At 47.2% G+C, this 26,660-nt stretch overlaps 1 protein-coding gene and 1 pseudogene across 1 annotated transcript; both read right to left on the bottom strand.

The window, feature by feature from the left end:
• Position 1: 1 nt before the first annotated feature.
• LOC125532931 (DIMBOA UDP-glucosyltransferase BX8 pseudogene) lies at positions 2 to 15,317 on the bottom strand (annotated as a pseudogene).
• Positions 15,318 to 20,257: 4,940 nt separating this feature from the next.
• On the bottom strand, positions 20,258 to 24,718 carry LOC147991829 (uncharacterized). Its single transcript, XM_087538831.1, has 3 exons — positions 23,716 to 24,718; positions 23,501 to 23,607; positions 20,258 to 20,491 (listed from the first exon to the last, which is right to left on the bottom strand). The coding sequence occupies exons 1-3, from the start codon at positions 24,716 to 24,718 to the stop codon at positions 20,258 to 20,260; spliced, it is 1,344 nt and encodes a 447-aa protein (XP_087394957.1).
• Between the last annotated feature and the right edge of the window lie 1,942 nt (positions 24,719 to 26,660).

Below are 26,660 nucleotides of genomic sequence, written 5' to 3'. Positions count from 1 at the left end.
CTCACGTGTATTCTCCGATGCCCCAGGCCGTCTCCACCAGGTCCCTGGCCCTGGCCCGCATCTCCGCTCCCTCGCTCCTTGTGACGAGCCGCCGGATGGCGGCCTCCATGCCGCCCCTCTCGAGCGCGCCGGCGACCTCGAAGCCCACCCTCCACACGTGCTCCACGTACCTGGCGTTCCCCATCTGGTCGCCGAAGTGCGGGCGACACAGCTTCGGCATCCCCTCACAAACGCTCTCCGTCGTCGAGTTCCAGCCCCCGTGCGTCCAGAACCCGGCCATGGCCGCGTGCCAGAGCACCTCCTCCTGCGGCGCCCACTCCACCACCATCCCGCGCCCGCGTGTCGCCTCCTCGAACCCATCCGGCAGCCATGTCAGCCCGTCCGCGGTGACCAGGCCCGACCGGACCACCCAGAGGAACGGCACGCCGCTGCCGGCGATTCCCCAGACCGTCTCCACCAGGTCCCTGGGCGAAATGGCGTTTTTGCAAAAATAACCCCGGATCGAGTAGTATTCACCCTAGGATCGACTATGTGGCGGTCAAAGCCTAACTGGCGGCCGCTGACTCGGCCAAGTCAGCGAATACGTAGACAAAATCGTACATACAGACCAAAGTGAACCCTGTGCGCAAGTACATGGACTATAGTTCGGGTATTTTGAAGTAGCGGTACCAAAGTGTCATCCGGCTCAAGTTTTGTGACCTATAGTGAATTTTTCTCTAACTTAATAGTGGTATCGGAGAAGAAGAGAAAAATGTTAAGAGATAAAGCAAACGAACATCACTTTCTTATTCACTGATGTGGGTATTTATACCCTTCCAAAGGGTGTGTTACAAGAGGTGTCTTTTAGAAGAAAGACACGAGCCAATAGTCGCGTCCGCTGCCTAGCAAGCGACGGTGGTTAGGGGAGAGGCAGGGATTATCCCTAATTAACATAAGTTAATTAATTCTTAACACTCCCTCTAATCACCGCTTCTCCTTGTAATCATACACAATCTTCCTTAAATTTTCCTCCAAAAACCCTGTGGAAAAAAAAGGAGGATATATATGCTATATGCCCATGAAAAACTCCTTCCAAAAACCCAGTGGGAAAATAAAGAGAAAATGACATATTATCATATTTGTATTACTATTACCTCATTAAAAACCTTTCATGAGAAACCATTCAGGAAAAACTCATAAAGGAAAATAGTGCAATACAAAAGATCCGAAGATCTCGAACAGGTTATCATTCATGAGTGCACTCCCCCTGAACCTTGCAAATAATAAAGTCACCTCATACCAATTCCATTAACTTATTTCTGGAATGAAGAACTTGGTAAAGACTTTGTGAATAAATCACCAAAATTATCACATGACTTCATTTGCAAGACATTTATCTTCCACCTTTCTTTCTTCAACTCATGGGGAATAAAATACTTTTAGAGCCATACACATTCTAGTGTTGTTCTTTATAACCTGTCTGCATCTGCATAATACAAACAAAACATTATCTTCAGAGATAATGGTGGGTGGTTCCTACCAACCAATCCCACTTGAACTTTCAAGAAAGTTCATCATTCCGTGAAGTCACATACATTCATGTGATGCTTCATACGAATCAACGATTTTAGAATGACTAGTGGATGCAGCCACTAAATATGTCTTCTCGACTTCCCAGAGAAGGTCAAAGGTCACACCTTCATTCGAGGAGACAAAAACTAGTCTGTGATCTAGGATTATGGGGATTTAATATATACACAGCATCACAATATCCAACCATGGTCATATCTTGATTTGTTTTCTCATAGAACAATCCAAGATCTATGGTGTCCAGAAGATATCTGAAAATATTCTTCACACCAACCCAACGCCTTTTAATCAGTGATGCATTGTATCTAGCTAATAAATTTACTGCTAATGAAATACCAGGTCTGGTACAGTTTGCTAGATACACGTGTGCTCTCATTGCACCGTGATATGGAAACTCAAGTCCAAATTGTTGGGGAACGTTGCAGAAAACAAAAATTTTCCTACTCGTTTCACCAAGATCATCTAGGAGTTCAACTAGCAACGAGCTATCGGATGCATCTACATACCTTTGTAGATCGCGCACGGAAGCGTTCAAAAGAACGGGGATGAGGTAGTCGTACACGACGTGATCCAAATCACCGATGACCAAGCGCCGAATGGACGGCACCTCCGCGTTCAACACACGTACGGGACGGGAGACGTCTCCTCCTTCTTGATCCAGCAAGGAGGAAGGAGAGGTTGATGAAGATCCAGCAGCACGATGGCGTGGTGGTGGATGCAGGGCGTCACAGTAGCAGGGCTTCGCCTATACTACGAGATAGAGACGTAACGGGGAGAGAGGGAGGCGCCAGGGGCTGGTGTGTCAAGTCCCTCCTCTCCCCCACTATATATAGGAGGGACAAGGGGGGGTGGTGCGCAGCCTAGGAGATCCAATCTCCTAGGTGCGGCGGCCAGGGGGAGGTTTCCCTCCCCCCCAAGGCACCTCGGGGTGCCTTCCACTAGGTGGACTCCTCCCCCATGGAAACCCTAGGCGCATGGGCCTAGTAGGGCTGGTGCCCTTGGCCCATCTAGGCCAAGGCGCACCCCCCTACAGCCCATGTGGCCCCCCGGGACAGGTGGCCCCACCCGGTGGGCCCCCGGGACCCCTCCGGTGGTCCCGGTACAGTACCGATAACCCCGAAACTTGTCCCGATGGCCGAAACAGCACTTTCTATATATAATTCTTTACCTCCGGACCATTCCGGAACTCCTCGTGACATCCGGGATCTCATCCGGGACCCCGAACAATATTCGGGTTACTGCATATACATATCTTCACAACCCTAGCGTCACCGAACCTTAAGTGTGTAGACCCTACGGGTTCGGGAGACAAGAAGACATGACCGAGATGACTCTCCAGTCAATAGCCAACAGCGGGATCTGGATACCCATGTTGGCTCCCACATGCTCCACGATGATCTCATCGGATGAACCACGATGTCGAGGATTTAATCAAACCCCGTATGCAATTCCCTTTGTCAATCGATATGTTACTTGCCCGAGATTCGATCGTCGGTATCCCAATACCTCGTTCAATCTCGTTACCGGCAAGTCACTTTACTCGTACCGTAATGCATGATCCCGTGACCAGACACTTGGTCACTTTGAGCTCATTATGATGATGCATTACCGAGTGGGCCCAGTGATACCTCTCCGTCATACGGAGTGACAAATCCCAGTCTTGATCCATGTCACCCAACAGACACTTTCGGAGATACCCGTAGTCTACCTTTATAGTCACCCAGTTACGTTGTGACGTTTGGTATACCCAAAGCACTCCTACGGTATCCGGGAGTTACACGATCTCATGGTCTAAGGAAAAGATACTTGACATTGGAAAACTCTAGCAAACGAACTATACGATCTTGTGCTATGTTTAGGATTGGGTCTTGTCCATCACATCATTCTCCTAATGATGTGATCTCGTTATCAATGACATCCAATGTCCATAGTCAGGAAACCATAACTATCTGTTGATCAACGAGCTAGTCAACTAGAGGCTTACTAGGGACATGTTGGTGTCTGTTATTCACACATGTATTACGATTTCCGGATAACACAATTATAGCATGAATAAAGACAATTAACATGAATAAGGAAATATAATAATAATGCTTTTATTATTGCCTCTAGGGCATATTTCCAACAGTCTCCCACTTGCACTAGAGTCAATAATCTAGTTACATTGTGATGAATCGAACACCCATGGAATTCTGGTGTTGATCATGTTTTGCTCTAGGGAGAGGTTTAGTCAACGGATCCGCTATATTTAGGTCCGTGTGTACTTTACAAATCTCTATGTCTCCATCTTGAACATTTTCACGAATGGAGTTGAAGCGTCGTTTGATGTGCCTTGTCTTCTTGTGAAACCTGGGCTCCTTGGCAAGAGCAATGGCTCCAGTGTTGTCACAGAAGAGCTTGACCGGCCCCGACGCATTGGGTATGACTCCTAGGTCGGTGATGAACTCCTTCACCCATATTGCTTCATGTGCTGCCTCCGAGGCTGCCATGTACTCCGCTTCACATGTAGATCCCGCCACGACGCTTTGCTTGCAACTGCACCAGCTTACTGCCCCACCATTCAAAATATACACGTATCCGGTCTGTGACTTAGAGTCATCCAGATCTGTGTCGAAGCTAGCGTCGACGTAACCCTTTACGACGAGCTCTTCGTCACCTCCATAAACGAGAAACATTTCCTTAGTCCTTTTCAGGTACTTCAGGATATTCTTGACCGCTGTCCAGTGTTCCTTGCCGGGATTACTTTGGTACCTTCCTACCAAACTTACGGCAAGGTTTACATCAGGTCTGGTACACAGCATGGCATACATAATAGAACCTATGGCTGAGGCATAGGGGATGACGCTCATCTCTTCTATATCTTCTGCCGTGGTCGGACATTGAGCTGAGCTCAATTTCATACCTTGTAACACAGGCAAGAACCCCTTCTTAGATTGATCCATATTGAACTTCTTCAATATCTTATCAAGGTATGTGCTTTGTGAAAGACCTATGAGGCGTCTCGATCTATCTCTATAGATTTTGATGCCTAATATATAAGCAGCTTCTCCAAGGTCCTTCATTGAAAAACTTTTATTCAAGTAGGCCTTAATGCTGTCCAAGAGTTCTATATCATTTCCCATCAAAAGTATGTCATCCACATATAATATGAGAAATGCTACAGAGCTCCCACTCACTTTCTTGTAAACGCAGGCTTCTCCATAAGTCTGCGTAAACCCAAACGCTTTGATCATCTCATCAAAGCGAATGTTCCAACTCCGAGATGCTTACACCAGCCCATAAATCGAGCGTTGGAGCTTGCACACCTTGTCAGCATTCTTAGGATCGACAAAACCTTCCGGCTGCATCATATACAATTCTTCCTTAAGGAAACCATTAAGGAATGCCATTTTGACGTCCATTTGCCATATTTCATAATCATAGAATGCGGCAATCGCTAACATGATTCGGACGGACTTCAGCTTCGCTACCGGTGAGAAAGTCTCATCGTAGTCAACCCCTTGAACTTGTCGATAACCCTTAGCGACAAGTCGAGCTTTATAGATGGTCACATTACCATCCGTGTCTGTCTTCTTCTTAAAGATCCATTTATTCTCTATGGCTCGCCGTTCAACGGGAAAGTCAGTCAAAGTCCATACTTCGTTTTCATACATGGATCCTATCTCGGATTTCATGGCTTATAGCCATTTTTCGGAATCCGGGCCCGCCATCGCTTCTTCATAGTTCGAAGATTCACCGTTGTCTAACAACATGATTTCCAAGACAGGGTTGCCGTACCACTCTGGTGCGGAACGTGTCCTTGTGGACCTTCGAATTTCAGTAGGAGCTTGATCAGAAGTATCTTGATCATTATCATCAACTTCCTCTCTAGTCGGTGCTGGCACCTCAGGAACATTTTCTTGAGTTGCGCCATTTTCCGGTTCAAGAGGTAATACTTCATCAAGCTCTACTTTCCTCCCACTTACTTCTTTCGAGAGAAACTCTTTCTCTAGAAAGGACCCATTCTTGGAAACAAAGATCTTGCCTTCGGATCTGAGGTAGAAGGTGTACCCAATAGTTTCTTTTGGGTATCCTATGAAGACGCATTTTTCCGACTTGGGTTCGAGCTTTTCAGGTTGAAGTTTCTTGACATAAGCATCGCATCCCCAAACTTTTAGAAACGACAGCTTAGGCTTCTTCCCAAACCATAATTCATACGGTGTCGTCTCAACGGATTTCGACGGAGCCCTATTTAAAGTGAATGCGGCAGTCTCTAAAGCATAGCCCCAAAAAGATAGCGGTAAATCAGTAAGAGACATCATAGACCGCACCATATCTAATAGAGTGCGATTACGACGTTCGGACACACAGTTACGCTGAGGTGTTCCAGGCGGCGTGAGTTGTGAAACTATTCCACATTTTCTTAAGTGTGTGCCAAATTCGTGACTCAAGTATTCTCCTCCACGATCTGATCGTAGAAACTTGATTTTCCTGTCACGTTGATTCTCAACCTCACTCTGAAATTCCTTGAACTTTTCAAAGGTTTCAGACTTGTGTTTCATTAAGTAGACATAAGTCATCAGTGAGGGTGAGAACATAACGATAGCCACCGCGAGCCTCAACACTCATTGGACCGCATACATCAGTATGTATGATTTCCAACAAGTTGGTTGCTCGCTCCATTGTTCCTAAGAACGGAGTCTTGGTCATTTTACCCATGAGGCATGGTTCGCACGTGTCAAATGATTCATAATCAAGAGACTCTAAAAGTCCATCTGTATGGACCTTCTTCATGCGTTTGACACCAGTGTGACCAAGGCGGCAGTGCCACAAGTATGTGGTACTATCATTACCAACTTTACATCTTTTGGTACTCACATTATGAACATGTGTAGCATTACGCTCGAGATTCATAAAGAATAAACCATTCACCATCGGAGCATGACCATAAAACATATCTCTCATATAAATAGAACAACCATTATTCTCGGATTTAAATGAGTAGCCATCTCGAATTAAACGAGATCCTGATACAATGTTCATGCTCAAACTTGGCACTAAATAACAATTATTGAGGTTTATAACTAATCCCGTAGGTAAATGCAGAGGTAGCGTGCCGACGGCGATCACATAGACCTTGGAACCATTCCCGACGCGCATCGTCACCTCGTCCTTCGCCAGCCTCCGCTTATTCCGTAGCTCCTGCTGTGAGTTACAAATATGAGCAACGGCACCGGTATCAAATACCCAGGAGTTACTACGAGTACTGGTAAGGTACACATCAATCACATGTATATCACATATACCTTTTGTTTTGCCAGCCTTCTTGTCTGCTAAGTATTTAGGGCAGTTCCGCTTCCAGTGACCGCTTCCCTTGCAATAAAAGCACTCAGTCTCGGGCTTGGGTCCATTCTTTGGCTTCTTCCCGGCAGCTTGCTTGCCGGGCGCGGCAACTCCCTTGCCGTCCTTCTTGAAGTTCTTTTTACCCTTGCCTTTCTTGAACTTAGTGGTTTTATTGACCATCAACACTTGATGTTCCTTCTTGACTTCTACCTCTGCTGATTTCAGCATAGCAAATACTTCAGGAATGGTCTTCTCCATCCCCTGCATATTGAAGTTCATCACAAAGCTCTTGTAGCTTGGTGGAAGCGACTGGAAGATTCTGTCAATGACCGCATCATCCGGGAGATTAACTCCCAGCTGAGACAAGCGGTTATGCAACCCAGACATAGTGAGTATGTGCTCACTGACAGAACTATTTTCCTCCATCTTACAGATGAAGAACTTATCGGAGACTTCATATCTCTCGATCCGGGCATGAGCTTGGAAAACCATTTTCAGCTCTTCGAACATCTCATATGCTCCGTGTCTCTCAAAACGCTTTTGGAGCCCCGGTTCTAAACTGTAAAGCATGCCGCACTGAACGAGGGAGTAGTCATCGGTACGAGCCTGCCAAGCGTTCATAACGTCTTGTTCTGCAGGGAGAACAGGTGCGTCACCCAGCGGTGCTTGTAGGACATAATCTTTCTTGGCAGCTATGAGGATGATCCTCAGATTCCGGACCCAGTCCGCATAGTTGCTGCCATCGTCTTTCAGCTTGGTTTTCTCTAGGAACACGTTGAAGTTGAGGACTACGTTGGCCATTTGATCTACAAGACATATTGTAAAGTTTTAGACTAAGTTCATGATAATTAAGTTCATCTAATCAAAATATTAATGAACTCCCACTTAGATTAGACATCCCTCTAGTCATCTAAGTATTACATGATCCGAGTTAACTAGACCGTGTCCGATCATCACATGAGACGGACTAGTCAACGTCGGTGAACATCTTCATGTTGATCGTATCTTCTATACGACTCATGCTCGACCTTTCGGTCTTCTGTGTTCCGAGGCCATGTCTGTACATGCTAGGCTCGTCAAGTTAACCCTAAGTGTTTTGCATGTGTTCCGAGGCCATGTCTGTACATGCTAGGCTCGTCAACACCCGTTGTATGTGAACGTAAGGATCCATCACACCCGATCATCACGGCGTGCTTAGAAACGACGAACTTTAGCAACGGTGCACAGTTAGGGGAGAACACTTCTTGAAATTGTTATGAGGGATCATCTTATTTACTACCGTCGTTCTAAGTAAACAAGATGCAAAAACATGATAAACATCATATGCAATCAAATAATAAACGTGACATGATATGGCCAATATCACATAGCTCCTTTGATCTCCATCTTGGGGCTCCATGATCATCTTGTCACCGGTTTGACACCATGATCTCCATCATCATGATCTCCATCATCGTGTCTCCATGAAGTTGCTCGCCAACTATTACTTCTACTACTATGGCCAACGCGTTTAGCAATAAAGTAAAGTAATTTACATGGCGTTTCTTAATGACACGCAGGTCATATAAAAGAATAAAGACAACTCCTATGGCTCCTGCCGGTTGTCATGCTCATCGACATGCAAGTCGTGATTCCTATTACAATAGCATGAACATCTCATACATCACATATAGATCATTCATCATTCATCACAACTTTGGCCATATCATATCACAAACCACTTGCTGCAAAAACAAGTTAGACGTCCTCTAATTGTTGTTGCAAGTTTTACGTGGCTGAATTAGGGTTCTAGCAAGAACGTCTTCTTACCTACGTTAAAGCCACAACGTGATTTGTCAACTTCTATTTACCCTTCATAAGGACCCTGTTCATCGAATCCGCTCCAACTAAAGTGGGAGAGACAGACACCCGCCAGCCACCTTATGCAACTAGTGCATGTTAGTCGGTGGAACCGGTCTCACGTAAGCGTACGTGTAAGGTTGGTCCGGGCCGCTTCATCCCACAATGCCGCTGAAGCAAGAAAAGACTAGTAGCGGCAAGAAAGTTGACAAATCTACGCCCACAACAAATTGTGTTCTACTCGCGCAAGAAGAACTACGCATAGACCTAGCTCATGATGCCACTGTTGGGGAACGTTGCAGAAAACAAAAATTTTCCTACTCGTTTCACCAAGATCATCTAGGAGTTCAACTAGCAACGAGCTATCGGATGCATCTACATACCTTTGTAGATCGCGCACGGAAGTGTTCAAAAGAACGGGGATGAGGTAGTCGTACACGACGTGATCCAAATCACCGATGACCAAGCGCCGAACGGACGGCACCTCCGCGTTCAACACACGTACGGGACGGGAGACATCTCCTCCTTCTTGATCCAGCAAGGAGGAAGGAGAGGTTGATGAAGATCCAGCAGCACGACGGCGTGGTGGTGGATGCAGGGCGTCACAGTAGCAGGGCTTCGCCTATACTACGAGATAGAGACGTAACGGGGAGAGAGGGAGGCGCCAGGGGCTGGTGTGTCAAGTCCCTCCTCTCCCCCACTATATATAGAAGGGCCAAGGGGGGGTGGTGCGCAGCCTAGGAGATCCAATCTCCTAGGTGCGGCGGCCAGGGGGAGGTTTCCCTCCCCCCCAAGGCACCTCGGGGTGCCTTCCACTAGGTGGACTCCTCCCCCATGGAAACCCTAGGCGCATGGGCCTAGTAGGGCTGGTGCCCTTGGCCCATCTAGGCCAAGGCGCACCCCCCTACAGCCCATGTGCCCCCCCGGGACAGGTGGCCCCACCCGGTGGGCCCCCGGGACCCCTCCGGTGGTCCCGGTACAATACCGATAACCCCGAAACTTGTCCCGATGGCCGAAACAGCACTTCCTATATATAATTCTTTACCTCCGGACCATTCCGGAACTCCTCGTGACGTCCGGGATCTCATCCGGGACCCCGAACAATATTCGGGTTACTGCATATACATATCTTCACAACCCTAGCGTCACCGAACCTTAAGTGTGTAGACCCTACGGGTTCGGGAGACAAGCAGACATGACCGAGACGACTCTCTGGTCAATAACCAACAGCGGGATCTGGATACCCATGTTGGCTCCCACATGCTCCACGACGATCTCATCGGATGAACCACGATGTCGAGGATTTAATCAAACCCCGTATGCAATTCCCTTTGTCAATCGATATGTTACTTGCCCGAGATTCGATCGTCGGTATCCCAATACCTCGTTCAATCTCGTTACCGGCAAGTCACTTTACTCGTACCGTAATGCATGATCCCGTGACCAGACACTTGGTCACTTTGAGCTCATTATGATGATGCATTACCGAGTGGGCCCAGTGATACCTCTCCGTCATACGGAGTGACAAATCCCAGTCTTGATCCATGTCACCCAACAGACACTTTCGGAGATACCCGTAGTCTACCTTTATAGTCACCCAGTTATGTTGTGACGTTTGGTATACCCAAAGCACTCCTACGGTATCCGGGAGTTACACGATCTCATGGTCTAAGGAAAAGATACTTGACATTGGAAAACTCTAGCAAACGAACTATACGATCTTGTGCTATGTTTAGGATTGGGTCTTGTCCATCACATCATTCTCCTAATGATGTGATCTCGTTATCAATGACATCCAATGTCCATAGTCAGGAAACCATGACTATCTGTTGATCAACGAGCTAGTCAACTAGAGGCTTACTAGGGACATGTTGGTGTCTGTTATTCACACATGTATTACGATTTCCGGATAACACAATTATAGCATGAATAAAGACAATTATCATGAATAAGGAAATATAATAATAATGCTTTTATTATTGCCTCTAGGGCATATTTCCAACACAAATATCTCTTCATCACTGCCATTAGGCCTTAATGGGTCCTTATCTCTAGTAATCCAGAGATCTCAAAACCATAGTTCCTTAATGGATATGACTTATCCATGTTGAACTTTCAACAATCTTTTGGATACATGTAGACTGATGAATAAGTATTCATGAAGGAATACGCTCAAGTTCCAAACTCAAACAAAGTTTGGTCTCAACCAAATCTTACATCTTAAACTCCGTCATAAGATGATTTGCTTGTGTCATGTATTTCTTGTGTAGTTCCAATGATATTCAGATCATCAACATACACATAAATTGTACAAATCCTTCTTTGGATTTCTTGATGAGTATACATGAGCAACTATCATTGTTTGAGTAATCCTTCTAACAAAGGAACTCACTCAGTCAGTTATACCACATCCTTGCCGACTTCAAGTCATAAAATGACCTTTGAAGCTTCCACAATACATGTTGCGAATAAATTCAGAATCTTAATTCCATCAGGAATTATCATAGAGATATCTGAATCAAGTGACTCATACAACTATGCAGTCACAACATCCATCAGTTTGATAAACAAATTCATTATTCACTGCCAGTGATATTAAATATCGGAACGTTATTCCACTCACAACAGAAGAACATGTTTCATCTTAAACGATGAAGGGTCTCTACGTGAACACATGTGCTACAAGCCTCGCTTCATGTCTCACCACCTCTTGGTTTTCATTTCTCATGAACAAAAAAACCCATTTGCTCCCCCGGGGAACAAATTCATAGGAGTGGGTATTACTGATCAAGTCAATGCCCCCTCTTCTTGAGAGCGAGCGCATCCTCAATTGTTGCCTTCCTTTGGATCAACTAGAGCATTTTAGACACTCAGCCATGCATGGAATTTGGTTCTAGATCCAATCCAAGGTCTTTCGCAATTCATGAGGATAAATAAATGTCGACATAATGTAGTCTTTATTGTATGATTCTCCCGAATCCATATCCAGAGTGGAGATTTCATCATTACCTTTTGACTCTTTGTGATTTCCCACAACAGTTGAGTCAAGGTCTTCCGATGTCCCAGCACAAATATTTGTGTGCACACTCGTGCTGGGTCCTAGATGTGTCCAACATCCTTCAGGTGTCTTTCAACCCTTGGTTGAATATCAACATGAAGTTGACCTACATTTACTGTTTGAGGATTCCTCATTCCCCTTGGACGCTTCCATGAAGCCTTTTCCTCTTGTGTCCAGATTCCTCCCCCTCTTCGATGGCCGAGTGGACCTATGGGTCACATCCACTCTTTCTGACACAATCACTATGGGAACATTTTACTTTGTGACACCTATATACTTAGTAAATGCAACCGGCAGATTATTTGCGATACTTTGCAAATTGATAATATTCTGAACCTCCAGTTCAGATTCATTCGTACGTGGACCTCAGGACTAGATGTCTATTCACATCTCAATCTATTTTCTGGCATTCAATGTGGTCCATATCTCCCCCTAATGCCGGAAAATGTCCTGATCAAAATACAATCAGCATACCCGGCCATAAACAAGTCCCCTTCTTAGGACTACAGGTACTTTATGATTGACGGAGAATTATACCTCACATAGATCCCCAATTTCTATGAGGGCCCATATATGTACGTTGCGGTGGTGAAATATGTATGTATCCAACACAACTGAATTATCGCAGATGGGAAATACTTACTCGTTTCCACGTACTAACTGCAACAGAGAGACCATATAATATGCAGTTCGTCGAATTTGTATATGCAGTACGTAAAACTGCAATGTCCCCAACTAGATGTTGGGAGATTACAATTCTATAGGAGCAATCTTGCTATCAACTTATCCTCTTGACAAGTGATTCCGCAAGACTAATGTGGGTATGTACACAAAGTACTAATATGCTCCACAGTTATGCCTCAATCTAGGCAGTAATCATCAAATGCTCACAAACTAAATTTCGCAGCATTATCCATTCTGATGGATTTTATCCCGTGCTAGGATTGATTTGCTCTCAAATTAATGATCCGAGCAATCAACTATGTAAACGCATGGTCCCTTATAATAAGACACACATTGGACCATCTCACTGATGCATCCAAAAGCACTATAAAATATGTGAATATCCCATATGACGGTTGAACTGGATCACACACACACACACACACACACACACACACACACACACACACACACACACACACATATATATATATATATATCTCCTATCCAAGGAAATCTAGTGGCCCATCCTCTTTCATGAGATAAGATGGCCTTGTGATCAGTTTCCCGGTCTGCACACATCGTGCATACACAATTCAATGAATTTAGAAAATTCACACCGTTAGATTTGTGTCCAATCGGACCATCAATAATTTTCTCATCATCCCAATACTAGGGAGACCCAGGCAATGTTGCCATATCTTGAACTTATCAAGACTCTAGAAAATTATCTTATACGCCAAATGCGCATCTAATTTAGTCTAGGATTTAGTCTAGGATTTAGACCCAGGCAATGTATGTATATATAGTACAATCCGAAAGATAGAGAAGACATTTTGTCTAGGATTTCATTCAAATCCCTTTTGCTGAGTCATGAGTAGGCTTCCAACCTCACTCGCTTTATGGGTTTCAACATAGAAACCATTGCGGATATCCTTAAAACTCAGCAAGGTACGAGTAGAATCTAGATACATCAATGCACCCATGATTACCATGTAGTACCCATAGGGAGTGTAATTGTGGCTTGACCAGAACCAACAATTACCGTATCACGACCACAATTGTCATGACACTTCCGTTACTCTTATCAAGAGCTTGCAATGGAAACACTTAATCTCCCAAAATATCGTGTTAGTAGACCCAGTTTCCACTTAACACATTTCCTTCTCAATTGGATTATTTCGTTAAGTTTCTAAAGAGAAAGAAACCAATTTCAACATATGATTGAACTCATATGGAAATAATACATACATCATAAGCTATATATGTCAGAGGATATACCACAAGCATCATGTCTGATGACATAGCTATCATATTATGTTGATGGACATAATTCATTTTACAGCATGTAATATGTCTATAGACATCATTACAATGCATGACAAAAGAGACTGAATCCGGTCTCCATATATGTCAATAAAATTGAAGTCCACTAACATGTCATCGATACTCAATAGTGGACCTTCCTTTTGCTGAGCATGATCCTAGTTGCCCGTGTTCCGAGGAACATCTGGGAACTTTCAACCATTGGGAAATCATTGTTATTGCAAGTGAAGTAAGATTCACACTTGTTCCCATGGGCCTCTTGCCCTTAGCCAATTGATGAATGTACAAATCCACCAAATGCATGGAAGTATCACATTTCCTTACATTGTGAGTCGTATAACCACATGTGTAGCAACCGAGGCTACTGACCTTGTCATTCTCCAAGAAATGACTTTTGCCCTTTTGTGCTCCATTCATATTCTGTTTCTCATCATGTCTCCACTTTTCTTCACCATTGACAAAACAATTCAGTCAAAATCCTCATAAAAGGATTAAAAGTGGAACACATTTCATCGATGAGATTGGAATCTGAAACCGCACTATCGCAGAATCTCAACCCTCGGTTGATTTGATGCTCATTAGAGTTGTATGTTGTCACTGACTCAAATTCATGGAATCGGACGAGCATCCATTTCCTATGCACTTCAAGCATCATCATCACCATATATTGATCACATTGCTCCTCAAAAGAGCTCTAGAGTATCAGATACCTTTATAGATCATGGTGTAGTGAAGTGCAATGTAACATACTTTGCTATAGTGACTATAGCCGGAGCCCCTGAGCGGGTGTGGTTATGTGGGAACTAAGATCCCGGGCTGCCAAGTTAATTTTGACATTCATGGCCTAGGTTTGATTATTGATGCCATCAATAGCAAACACAGGAAAACACTCTCTTGGATATGTCCAACATATCCTGCATGAAACCATCATACACAATTAATTTACTCTCTAGTAAATTAAGTTACAAACATCGTCAACATATGGCAATCATCAAATTGCGTAATCAGGTATGTTGATGTACTAATGTGCTTCACAATACGGTAATATACAAGCAATTACCGTGAAAACACATTCTGAACAAAAACTGTAGAGCTAAATGCTCAAACAGAAGAAGAAAAAACAGAAAAGAAAGAAAATTTTGGCCTGGGTCGAAGCTATATAGCATTGCCCAAACCCATGGCACACACACATGCCACTTCATTTCTTTCCTTGTCCCGTTTTCTCCTTTTTTTTTCAGGTTATTTATTACGGGAAGTTCCCGAGCATGGGCCTAGCCCATTAGGACCGTTGTGGACCTCCCTGGCCTTTCGTGGCCATACCTGAGCGGCAGGGGAGCAGTTTCCAATCGGAAAAATTCCCATAACCACCACCGCCGGCAGTGGTTCCGTGCACGCCGGTTGTCTCCGCATCGGAGTACGTCGGTGCCACGACTTCGGCCAGAGCCGAGTTGCTGCGGAGGGCACCCATCCCCGAGGCCGCGTCGCATACGTCACCTCGCAGCCGACAGTCGCTGCCAAGCCGTCGCGCCGCCGACGCCATGCACACTGCGTTTTGGCGTTTTGGGATGTTGACAATCCTGAGATGCTGGCGATGCCGCCGGCGTGACCCGCTTTGTTTGTATGATGGAGAACCATGATCTACCGAGTTTAATGGTCCTGCTTTTTGTAGTAGACGGTCGATCCATCCTCATCTTGTGCCAGATTCGGTGAAGTGATTCTCGCAGGAAGTACATGAAAGCATAATCAATCATCGGCTGATTGTTCTTAATCAAAATACGACAACTAAATTAGCATTCTACTGATCAACTTCCTGTACGAATGAATGCATGCAGTCGTCTTTTTCGTGGATGGCCTGTGCATGGCCGTGCTCAGCGCCGATGGCGAGGCAACTCTTCTCGCGTGGCCGTGCCGCCGTCGCACTGCCGCTGCAGCCCGCGTTGTTGACGCCGCGTCAGATGCAACCCGCAGTCGCATACAGTCGCCGTGGCACTACATGCCGCTGCGTAGCCGGCCGTGCCGTCGCGTGCCGTTGCTGACGCCTCGCGCCGCGGCAACCGAAGCCGTCTTGGTGCGTCGCGATGCCAAATCGTTGATGCATGGTTGCACCATTCTTTGTTAAGGCCGCCGTCTTCCATGTCGGCGACGCCGTGCATGCAGCCGTCGTTCTTGGGACGGCCTGTCTGTTTCTCGTTCTGTGGCCTAATTGCTCTCGGCAGAGAAAAGTGCCGATAACGTGTTAAGAGATAAAGCAAACGAACAGCACTTTCTTATTCACTGATGTGGGTATTTATACCCTCCCAAAGGGTGTGTTACAAGAGGTGTCTTTTAGAAGAAAGACACGAGCCAATAGTCGCGTCCGCTGCCTAGCAAGCGACGGTGGTTAGGGGAGAGGCAGGGATTATCCCTAATTAACATAAGTTAATTAATTCTTAACAGAAAAAACACAGAGTTACTTAGCAGCAGCAGCACTTTAGCAACCAAGGGTCAATATTTGAAGTTGTGCAGTGAAAATTAAAACGTTCGGGTTCTAAATAGGAGTATATAACCAACCAATGCAAGCTTATGCCCCATCGGCGAGGAAAGGGTTCGCCATCTCATGGTGAGACCAGCATGACCGCCGTGCTCCTGCACGCCTGCAAAAAAACACAACAGGACACATCAAGTTCAGACCTGTAGTTGTAAACAGGGCGCAGCAACGGCACATATACCAAAAGTGAATTATTTAGCATAGACCTCAAAATTATGTAGGTAATCCCTCCGTCCGGAAATACTTGTCATCAAAATGAATAAAAGGGGATGTATCTAGATGTATTTTAGTTTTAGATACATCCCTTTTTGTCCATTTCGATGACAAGCATTTTCGGACGGAGAGAGTAGTTTCTTACGTTTCTTCAGGTAACTACAGGAGGACTGACTACTCGTCCTAAAGGATAATCTACTACTCCCTCCGTTCACTTTTGTAAGTTGTTTCAGACAACTGAAATTAAGCTGTTTTACACGCTGTCTAAAATGTCTAAAACGCCTTAAAAAAATGAACAGAGGGAGTAGAAACACTAGCGCCTGATAGGCTGAGCCTACCTTTTCTGAATTCATTTGTTGCTAACAACCTGACAGCTCCCCTAATCTATCGCATCACTCAAATAATAGAGGAATGACTAAGTATAAAATCAAAACTGTCAGAAAACAAATACTTACAATGAGGCCAAGTTGTCTGGTTTTCCCTTTCCCTGGTAACTTCATTCTGTTCAGCGCGGTAAAAACTAACTTAACAATATTCCATCCGGATACGCAGCCAGGCATATACTTACTGAGAAATGTAGCACTAGTATGGTTGATGGATGATCTAGTTCTTTGCAGAACAAAGAATCCCATGCCCCGTCTACACTTAGCTCACTCAGAGTTCTAATAAGCAGTTATCTTATCCCTTAGCCGAATTTTAGTTAACCAATTAGCTAGCAAAAAAATACTAACTGCCCAAATAATTGAGATATAAAATGTGTGTCCTAAGTCCCTAGCTCTTGCCAATTTCAATAAGCAATACCAAGCGTTATACAAAAGAACCAAAGGAATCAGAAAGTACCTCTTTCAGACTCAACCGCTTCATCTAGCACTAAGTTGAGTGCTGGTCATATTATGCCTTTAAAGTTCCTGTCACTGGACATATGAATATGGCAGCAGGTCAGCATATAGAACAAACCTGAAAGCTACAAAAGGGTCCACGCATTGAAACGAATAAAGGAGGTTATACATTCTTCAGCTACTAGCACAAGAGACTGTAATATGTATACATTCTTCAGCTTATACATCCTTTTTGTGTTCTTATACCCAGTCTTATAGGAAGCACAAATTATGTGAGTGAATTTCACAAAACCTAGGTTTTACAGCTCACGTGTCACAAAAGACTAGGTTTTGGAATGCACAATTAATCCCAGGATTTGTGGTTCGTGCAACGTCCAACAAAAATACTTTACTTATGATAGGACCCGATTTAAATAAACAAAAAGTAGGGAGTATGTGGCAGGTTTCGTCAACTTCACCCGACGACTTAAAACGACTACCGTACATAGCACCAGCCAGCTCAAGTTAACACAAACACAGAGTGCAAAAAGATATATTTCCCCTTCATTCATATCACAAGGCAATCTGCATTGCAACTATTCATAGGAAGCCACTTAATTGTGTTCAATAGCTAAATCCTTATCATGTGTAAATTTGGAGCACCGGATTGTTATGCTGACAAAAAAATTAGAGACGGAGCAGGAGGGGATGGGATGTGAAATAAATCAACCTTGTCGACGAACTTGGCCAGGTCGATTGCAGTCCCCTTGGCTGCGCCCAGCGTGATCATCAGGAAGTAAACGAACAGCACAACTCGTCCACTTCGCTCGACGAGATGGCGCGTGCTCTGCGGGTGTCTCTGGCGGTGCCCACCCTGCTCCGCCTCCTCTCCTCCCACCCCTTCCTCTCCGCCGCCGCGCAAGCCACGCTGCTCAAGTCCTCCTAAATAATCAGTCTACTAAGATGAAAGAACACTACATCTAAAAAAATTCTTAGAACAGAAGGTACCTTATAATCAGGTACGTCCTTCGTTAGTAGCTTCATCCCAAGGGCCTGCATGGAAACAAACAATACATCATCATGTATGAGAATGAGACTGCTCCCCTAGAGATACAAAAAAATATTTAGCATCTCCAACTTTTGGAATAGCCCAGCCTTAGAAAAGCAAAAAATAATTTCTCATACAACTTGATAGAACGCTCAAGATCACCAACACGAAGCATGACTTGACAAAGAAGTTCATGTATCTCTATCTCAGCCCTCTGGATAAGGGCAAACCTGTAGCCATCAGGTCCTGTGCAAAGGCAATAATAGTGGATCCTCCCTTGACAGGACCAGGTTCACGAGTGATATTGCCACCCTTGGATTTAACATGCTCAGCCAACTTGTACACCTGCATTTGCATCCATGATCTAAATAATAAAAATTTGCATCCATCATATCATATGAATATAATAATTTCACAGCATCGACATAGGCTATTGCAAATTGATAATACTGCATCCTCGTTAGCGATTCCGAAATGCCCAAAGCGCTCTCCAATGTCATACTTGTCAACACCATAGTCTGTTGAGCAAGGTTAAATTTTTAGCACAGTACAAGTTACCGAAAATTGAAATGCTTTACCAGGAAAAGAGTTGGTCAGTTCATATGAAGAGATAAATGTATTTTCCTTATTGGTTTGATACATATTGTACAACTGCAAACATAAGTGGCATATTGGAGAAACTGTGCCACAAAACTTTTGGCAGCTCAGTGAACATACTATATGTCAATTCAAGTGCGAAGTTGGTGTCCTCTGGTCCAAAGCCAAGGAAGGCGTTGGTGTACTTCTCATCAGGAACATCTCTTTTCCTCAGCAGTTTCATCCCAAAGCATTCTGTGTATTACCTCCCACAATGACAAAGATCACATCAAAGCCATGATATTACTTGCAGATGTTGCAAATGTCACTTACAATATAGTAACATCCTTGATTATGCGGTCCAGATCGCCGACACGGTAAACCGCATGGAGCATCCTCTTGTTGTCCTGTTTATGCCACTCAAGCTCATGCCACTGAAGCACAGCCTCAGCTGCCTTCGTGGCTTCACTACGAGTTGCCATCCCTGATGCAAGAGTGTTACATCTAATAAAAATGAGAGAGAAGCGTGGCGGGGGGGGGGGGGGGGGGGGGATCCAACTTTTTTAGAAAAAAGGCCTTGGCCCGACTTTATAAATAAAGCCACACGGCAGCGTCACAGACCCGAACAACCCGAACAGTTAGCGAAACACCGCAAATCCAACGAACATAGAGCCTGTAGCAAGCGAAAGAAGTTTCAGAGCGATACATGGCACCCTGCCATACACGGCGCGCAGGCCGGAGGGAAAGAGAAGACTACCACCAAACGGATATAACCACCGCGACATTGATCAGACGTTTGGGCCCAGCCCTGAGAAGAGGGATGCCGAAGCCCGAATTTTGGCGATGAGCACGTCCAGGGCATCCCGATCGTCGTCTTTAGTCAATAATCTCCACTGCTGCAATATGATACAAGATTTGAAAAGAACGTCAGCAGGTTTAGATGGAAAGATATGCTCAATAGTAAACTTGTTCCTAATAGTCCAAAGAGCCCAACATAAGGCACCCAAGCCAACCCAGAACACCCTCTTGGTGACCCCAACCAGAACCTTGGCTAGGGTTCTAAGCTCAGAGAAGGACGAGGGATTCCAAGAGACCTGAAGCTAGGATCTGACACAGCTCCAAACGAACTTAGCCAAGACACAATGGAAAAAGATGTGTTCCGTGTTTTCCAGAGCACCACAAAGGTGACAAAATTCCGATCCCGGACCATTGCGCTTGCGAATCTGGTCAGCCGTAGGAAGGCGGCCTCTGAAAGCTTGCCAAAGAAATATCTTAATCTTAGGAGGCACTTTGGACTTCTAGATGTTAGAGAATCTATTCGAGGGGGCACCTCCGATAAGCCTAGAGTAGAGCGACTTGACCGAAAACCTGCCAGAAGACGAATGAGGCCAAACAACAGAATCCGGCGCCTCCGAGAGCACAGGGAAGAGGGCAGAAAGATTTTGCCAATCCTCCAACTCTTCAGGAGACAGGGAGCGGCGAAAAGCCAGGTCCCAATTATTATCCGCCACCTCCGCGATGGAGATGTCCGGCTTAGGACAGTAAGAAAACAAAACCAGGAACTTAGCAGCCAGAGGAGCATCTCCGCACCACCAATCCCGCCAAAAACGAACCGACGTACCATTGCCCACGATAAATTTAACATGCTCCAAAAAAATAGGCCTGACTTTGACAAGGTTCTTCCAGAATTGAGACCCTCGTCTAGCAGACGCAAACAAGGGGCTAGATTGAGGGAAATACTTGGCCTTGAGGATAGAATACCAAAGAGAATCAGCCCCAGTAGTCATAATTTGCCTAACCCCCCAAGGTTCTTAGGCCAACACATAAGCTGCCACTTGACTAATCTATATTTTCGTTTATTATCCGCCGCATTCCAATAAAAGGCACCCCTGTGTTTGTCAAAGCCAGCATGAATGCCAGCCGAAAGGAGATAAAAACCCATAAGGAACATAGGAAGGGACGAAAGACAGGAGTTGATTAAAGCCACCTTGCCAGCGTTAGTATTGTATCTACCGCGCCATGGAAGGACCCTGTTTCCCACTTTAGCGACAACCGGAGCAAAGTCCTTAGCAAGAAGTTTAAGAGGGGAAATTGGGAGGCCCAAATACTTGAAGGGAAAGGAACCTAAAGAGCAGTTAAGAAGCCTGGCCACACGCAAGGCTTCCGCATCATCAACACCAGTAACTAGGACCTCGCTTTTGGAGAAGTTAATCTTCAGGCCAAAGACCGCTTCAAAGCAAAGAAGGATGAATTTCAAATTGGCAATACAAGCATCATCCAGCTCAACCATAATGATCGTATCGTCGGCATACTGCAAGTGAGAAACCCCTTCGAGAAGTAAATGAGAGACCACCGGACTAATGTGACCGCATTGAGTCGCCCTCGCGAGGATACAAGAAAAGGCATCAGCCACAAAGTTAAAAAGAACAGGGGAAGCAGGATCCCCTTGACGGAGACCCCTGCCATTGGCAAAAAAATTACTAATATTCCCATTCACCGAAACAGCAATGTGGCCCCCAGTAACCAACTGCATGATACGATGCACATAAGCGCCATCAAAACCTTTCGCGAGCAGGACCTGCTTAAGAAAAGACCAACCGACCGAGTCGTAGGCTTTCTCAAAATCTAACTTAAGAATAATCGCTTTAGAGCTCCGAGAGTGCAGGTCATGCACAATTTCGTGCAAGGAAAGAATACCATCTAAAATAAAACGACCCTTAATGAAAGCAGATTGGAAGGGGCTAATAACTCTATGAGCAACAGGAGAAAGGCGGTTAGCAAAGCCCTTAGCGGGAATTTGGCAAAATTATTAATCAGAGCAATAGGACGAAATTGAGAGATTAATTCAGCCCCCTTGACCTTGGGGATCAGAGTAATGACGGCGTAGTTCAAGCGGGAAATATCGATAGTACCAAGGCAAAAGCCCTGTATGACACTGCAAACCAGCTGCCTTAGCTGAGGCCAGAATTTTCGGAAGAAAGGGATAGAAAAGCCGTCAGGCCCGGAGGCCGCATTCGGGTTAGCAGAGTTAACTATATCCCAGATTTCCTGATCAGATAGGGGAATCATCAACGAGGCATTGTCCTCGGCCGATACTTTTAAACCCGTGTTCCAGAGAGAAGGGGAGATCGAGAGGCCCGAAGGAGGTTTAGCCCCAAGCAAAGTAGAGAAGAAGTCCCGCACGTGATTCATAATAACAGATTGGTCCGAAGACCGCACACCATTGATGATCAGATTGTTGATGCCACAACGCCTCCTCCGACCGTTCGCAATGGCAAAGAAATAGGCAGTGGGGGAATCGCCTTTTAGCGTCCAATTGAGCGTGCCCCGCTGGCGCCAATACACCTCGGCCTGATGGTGCAACTGCATTAAGGCAGCCTCGAGGTTATACCTCACAGAGCACCCATCCTCGGAGAGCCCAGCAGAATCGGCAGTAAAGTCTAAGGCCAAGATTTGGGTCTCGAGGAAATCCTTGGAGCGGCGCTCCTCTGCCGCACGGTTGCGAGACCAGCCTCTAAGAAATTTACGCAGATTGTAGGAGCAATAGTGCCAATCATCCAGAGGACCGAAAGAGCGCGTATTAGAGGAGAGCAGGTGGGATATCTTCTCGGCTAACATATCAACAAAACCATCAACGAGCAGCCAAGAGGCATCAAATTGAAATCTAGCCGGGGGTCTAAGGTTAACAGAGCCGTCGTCAACAATTAGAGGGGTATGGTCAGACCCAACAATGCATTTGGCACCAAGGGAAGCCCTAGGAAAGAGGGAGTCCCACCTAGGACAAATGAACACTCTATCAAGAACAGATCTAACAGGATTAACCTGGTGATTGGACCAAGTAAAGCGGGCTCAAACCCGAGGAAGTTCACGAATAGCATTGGAGCTAATAAACTCGTTAAAAGCATTCACCAAAGGCCAAGAGAAGATATCATTGTTTTTATCAGAAGGGTAGCAAAGGAGATTAAAATCACCCCCGATAACCATCGGGAGGTTACAGGATTCGATCTTCACAGAAAGTTCGTTAAGAAACAGAGAAGACATAGAGTGATCAGCAGGCCCATATACCACGATAACCTCCATTAGAGTATTCGGCGCTTTAAGACATAGTACAGCACTAACCCAAAAGATCCCATGGTCATAAGCAACAACATAAAAAATGTCTTTATTAGAGCCTATCAAGATCCCACCCGAGTGGCCCGAGGAAGGTAACACATGCCAATCAAATCTGTCCATACCCACGATGGCAGAAAGTTCATTAGGGGAGAAGGATTCCTTAAAAGTTTCAACCAACCCCACAAAGTCAATATAGTTCGAGCAGATCATATCTTTTATTTGGTCACGACGCCCCCTAGCGCCGAACCCTCTAATATTCCAAAATAAGGCTTTCATTTATATGACAGATTCTTAATGCGGAGACTAGACCCGCTAGGGGCCGCGTAGGTTTTAACTCTTTTAGAAGTGCCCCTCCTGGAGGAACAGGGCTGGGGCTGGCCACTACCAGCTCCCACACCCGCCTCCGGAGACAAAGGATTAGTAGAGACATTAGCGTCGGAGGCAACGGCCTCTTTAGCTTTAGCAATGGCCGCCTGAGCAGCCTCGTTAGCCCGAATAATTGAAAGAAGAGAGCTAGGAGAACCAACATTAGAATCTACCACCACACCCACATCCGACATGATTTTTAAAAGATGATTGTCCGAAAGAGAGGGTAAAACCAACCGAACCGGAGAAGAACAAACAGAATGAGTGGGATGAATACCTGGGGTAGGAAGATCCTTCGCCGCAGCCCGCTTTTTCGCCCGCTCCAGAACAGAGCCTCCCGAGTTGGCCACCCGCCGACCTTTGCGGGCCGTAGACGCCGGCGACCGAATCGCCTGCGCCCGAGGAACGGGGGAAGCCGGAGATGGACCAGAGCGAGACATGGACCCGGGATCCTTGTCGAGATGACGGCAGACACCGGTAATGGATTGTTTTGAGCCTAGAGAATTCCTGCTCTTAGCTGAGAATTTGCGCACCGAAGACTTTTTCTTCCTCTGAGACTGGGCACCCACCACATCACGCTCAGGGGAGGCAGGCATATCCTCAATCCCGGAGCGGGTGGGGGAGATCGGGCGAGCCGGGAGGTTGGAGCAAGCACCAGACTTGGGGGTAGCCGACACAGGCGGGATCTTCAGAGAAGCAACATCAGGAGCAGCAGCCATGGAATCAGTAGGAGGAATCGCCAAAGACTGCCGAGGGGCAGCACTAGAAGGAGCTTGAGACTGGAACAGCTCCCTTTCAGACTCAGCCAAGCCATCCCATTCAGATTGGGTGAAGCGAAGATTGGAGCCATCACTCTGGTTATTACCACCCATCGATCCATCCCCGTCCTTATCGTGTTTATCCGTGGGATTAGAAGGAGGAGAAGGGGGAGGAGGGGGTTGATAGGCAGCCGCCCCCTCCACCCGCACCCTGAGCCTGATACCGCCGGGGGAGGGAAAAACATCGACCGATCCATGAACACGACCCGGATCCAGACACCAAATCTTCATCCTAGCGGGGCCAACCTTATTCAGAGATTCCAAATCCACCTCCACGGGCTTCCCAATTAGAACCCCCACCGCCATGAGAAAGGCAGACGAGCGGAGCCCAGCTGGTAAATCATCAATCAAAACCCAGACCTGAGAAAGAGGGCCAACCGCCGTACCATTGCAAGTTGCCGGCTTGACTGAGACGACCAGTTGGTTGAGGGGAAGGGTGAAGCTAGTACAAGAAGCGATCATCCACAGGCACTCCTTGGAAGGGAACACAACTGAAAACTCGTGATCAGAAATCTGGGCCACTTGCCAATCCCATCCAGCCTCGTCCGAGATCCGGAGCCCATCGAGTAAAGTCTGGGAAGAGATCTTCTGGTCCTTCACAGAAATAATAGCCGCATTCAAAAGCGAGGGGGCCACCTCCAGAGTAGGCAGATCACTATCAAAAGCAAAGAAGGCACAGCCAGGGAGGCCAGTACCAAACTGGAGGAGCGAGGGAGGTTTCAGTCTATTAGAGCAATTGACCGTGAGGTGCCCATCAGAGCGGAAAATCAGGCAGAACGGAGGGTTGGTACATCGAGATTGGAAGTGATTGGGCTTGTGGCAGGCGAAGCAGGTGAGCGCAGAAGGATTGCTGTGGGAGGCAGAGGAGGGGCGGGGATGCGGGAGCGAAGGAGGAGGAGGCAAGATCCCGTCCCCCACCACCGGCGAGGAGGAAGATCCAGGGAGAGGACCGGAGGGGCGCCGCGCCGCCCCCACGAAGGACCGAGGCGGCGGGCGGGACCCCACACCGGCACCAGCCGGACGAGGAGGGGGGGGGGGAAACGCACCGGGGCAGGTGCGCCGCGCCCCGCGCCAAGCACAGGCAAGGAGCCCGAGGAGGAAGAACCCCCACCACCGGAGGCCGCCGCCGCCTCCCATGGATCCACCACAGGAGGAGGAGAGGGACCAGAAGTAGGACGCGAAGGGCCAGAGCCAGGGGCGCGCCCCCGCTTCGAGCACTGTGACCAATCCGGATCCGCAGCCCAGGCCGCACGGTCCCGAGCCACCTGCTCGCGGGCCGCTTGCTCCGCCTCCAGCTTAGAGCGGAGCTCGGCCTCGAGCTCCAGATCCACCACAGACGCAGGTGACTCCTCGCGCGGCCGCTTACTGCCCGACACAGCCTCGCACGACGAGTCCCGAGACTTGTCCATGGTGAGCACCGCAGCAAAGGAGAGGAGAAGGGGAGGAGGAGGGCTAGATCTGACGAGACGGCGGATGGGAAAGCGGTGGCGGCGCAAATCTGCAGCGGAAGCCGGAAAACCTAGCAAAGGGGGGGAGGAACCACGGGGAATCCATAAGTGGCCGGTCGACGCCGTGCCCACCTGGGCCCGACGGGCTGAATGGGCCACCGAAGCGGAAGGAGCAGGCAACACAGCGGGGACCCTAACTGGGCCAGTAGATGCTAGAGGGGGAAAATCGACGACAGACGAAAGCGGGGGAAAAGAGGTCCCACCTGGTGGGGCAGCAGCGAGCGGCCCAACAAGCCCACCAGAGGGCCCAGCTAGCGGCCCATTACCCAACGAAGTGACCACCAGATCTAGGTCAAGCGACACCGGCGGCACCAACCGCCCCGGGAGCACCGCTGCCGGCGGCGCGGCAGACGGGGAATCACCACAGGAGGAAGAGGATGATGGGGAGAGCCACCAAGCTCCCCATCAGGGGCGGCTCCCAGAATCCCCAAACCAGGAAGAACAGCCGAACTCTTACCAAACTTGCACCGACTGCGAAAAGCCAGGATCCAGCCATCATCGGGCACCGCAGCAGCCCAAGGCCGACCCATCCCACCAGGAGCAAACTTGCGGGGGCGGGGCGCAGGAGGGAGGGCCGCCGACCGCCCCGGACCCGCCGGCGAGCAGCAGGGGGAGGAAGGAGCAGACCACGGCTCGTCCTCATCGGAGGCGAGAGCCCAAAAGCGAGATCCCAACACGGGTAGAGGAGAAGGAGGAGGAGAAGACAACACCGGCACGCATGCAGGGGGGGAGGGGGAGGGTCGCATCAGCGAGGGGAGGGGAAGACGCTCGGGCCGCGCCACCGGCGACGGGGAGGGGGATGGAGAGGCGGGGGTGGATGGAGAGCGCCTAGGGAGAGAGGGAGAGGAGGGAGAAGGGAGAGCCATCCTCCGGGGGCATCCAACTGCGAATTAGAA

This window comes from Triticum urartu, chromosome 1A (genome assembly GCF_056163025.1).
Source record: "Triticum urartu cultivar PI428250 chromosome 1A, HENAU_Tu73, whole genome shotgun sequence".
In the NCBI taxonomy this organism is placed as follows: domain Eukaryota; kingdom Viridiplantae; phylum Streptophyta; class Magnoliopsida; order Poales; family Poaceae; genus Triticum; species Triticum urartu.
The sequence above is the reverse complement of the archived record's forward strand: the minus strand, read 5'-3'. Positions and strand labels throughout refer to the sequence as shown.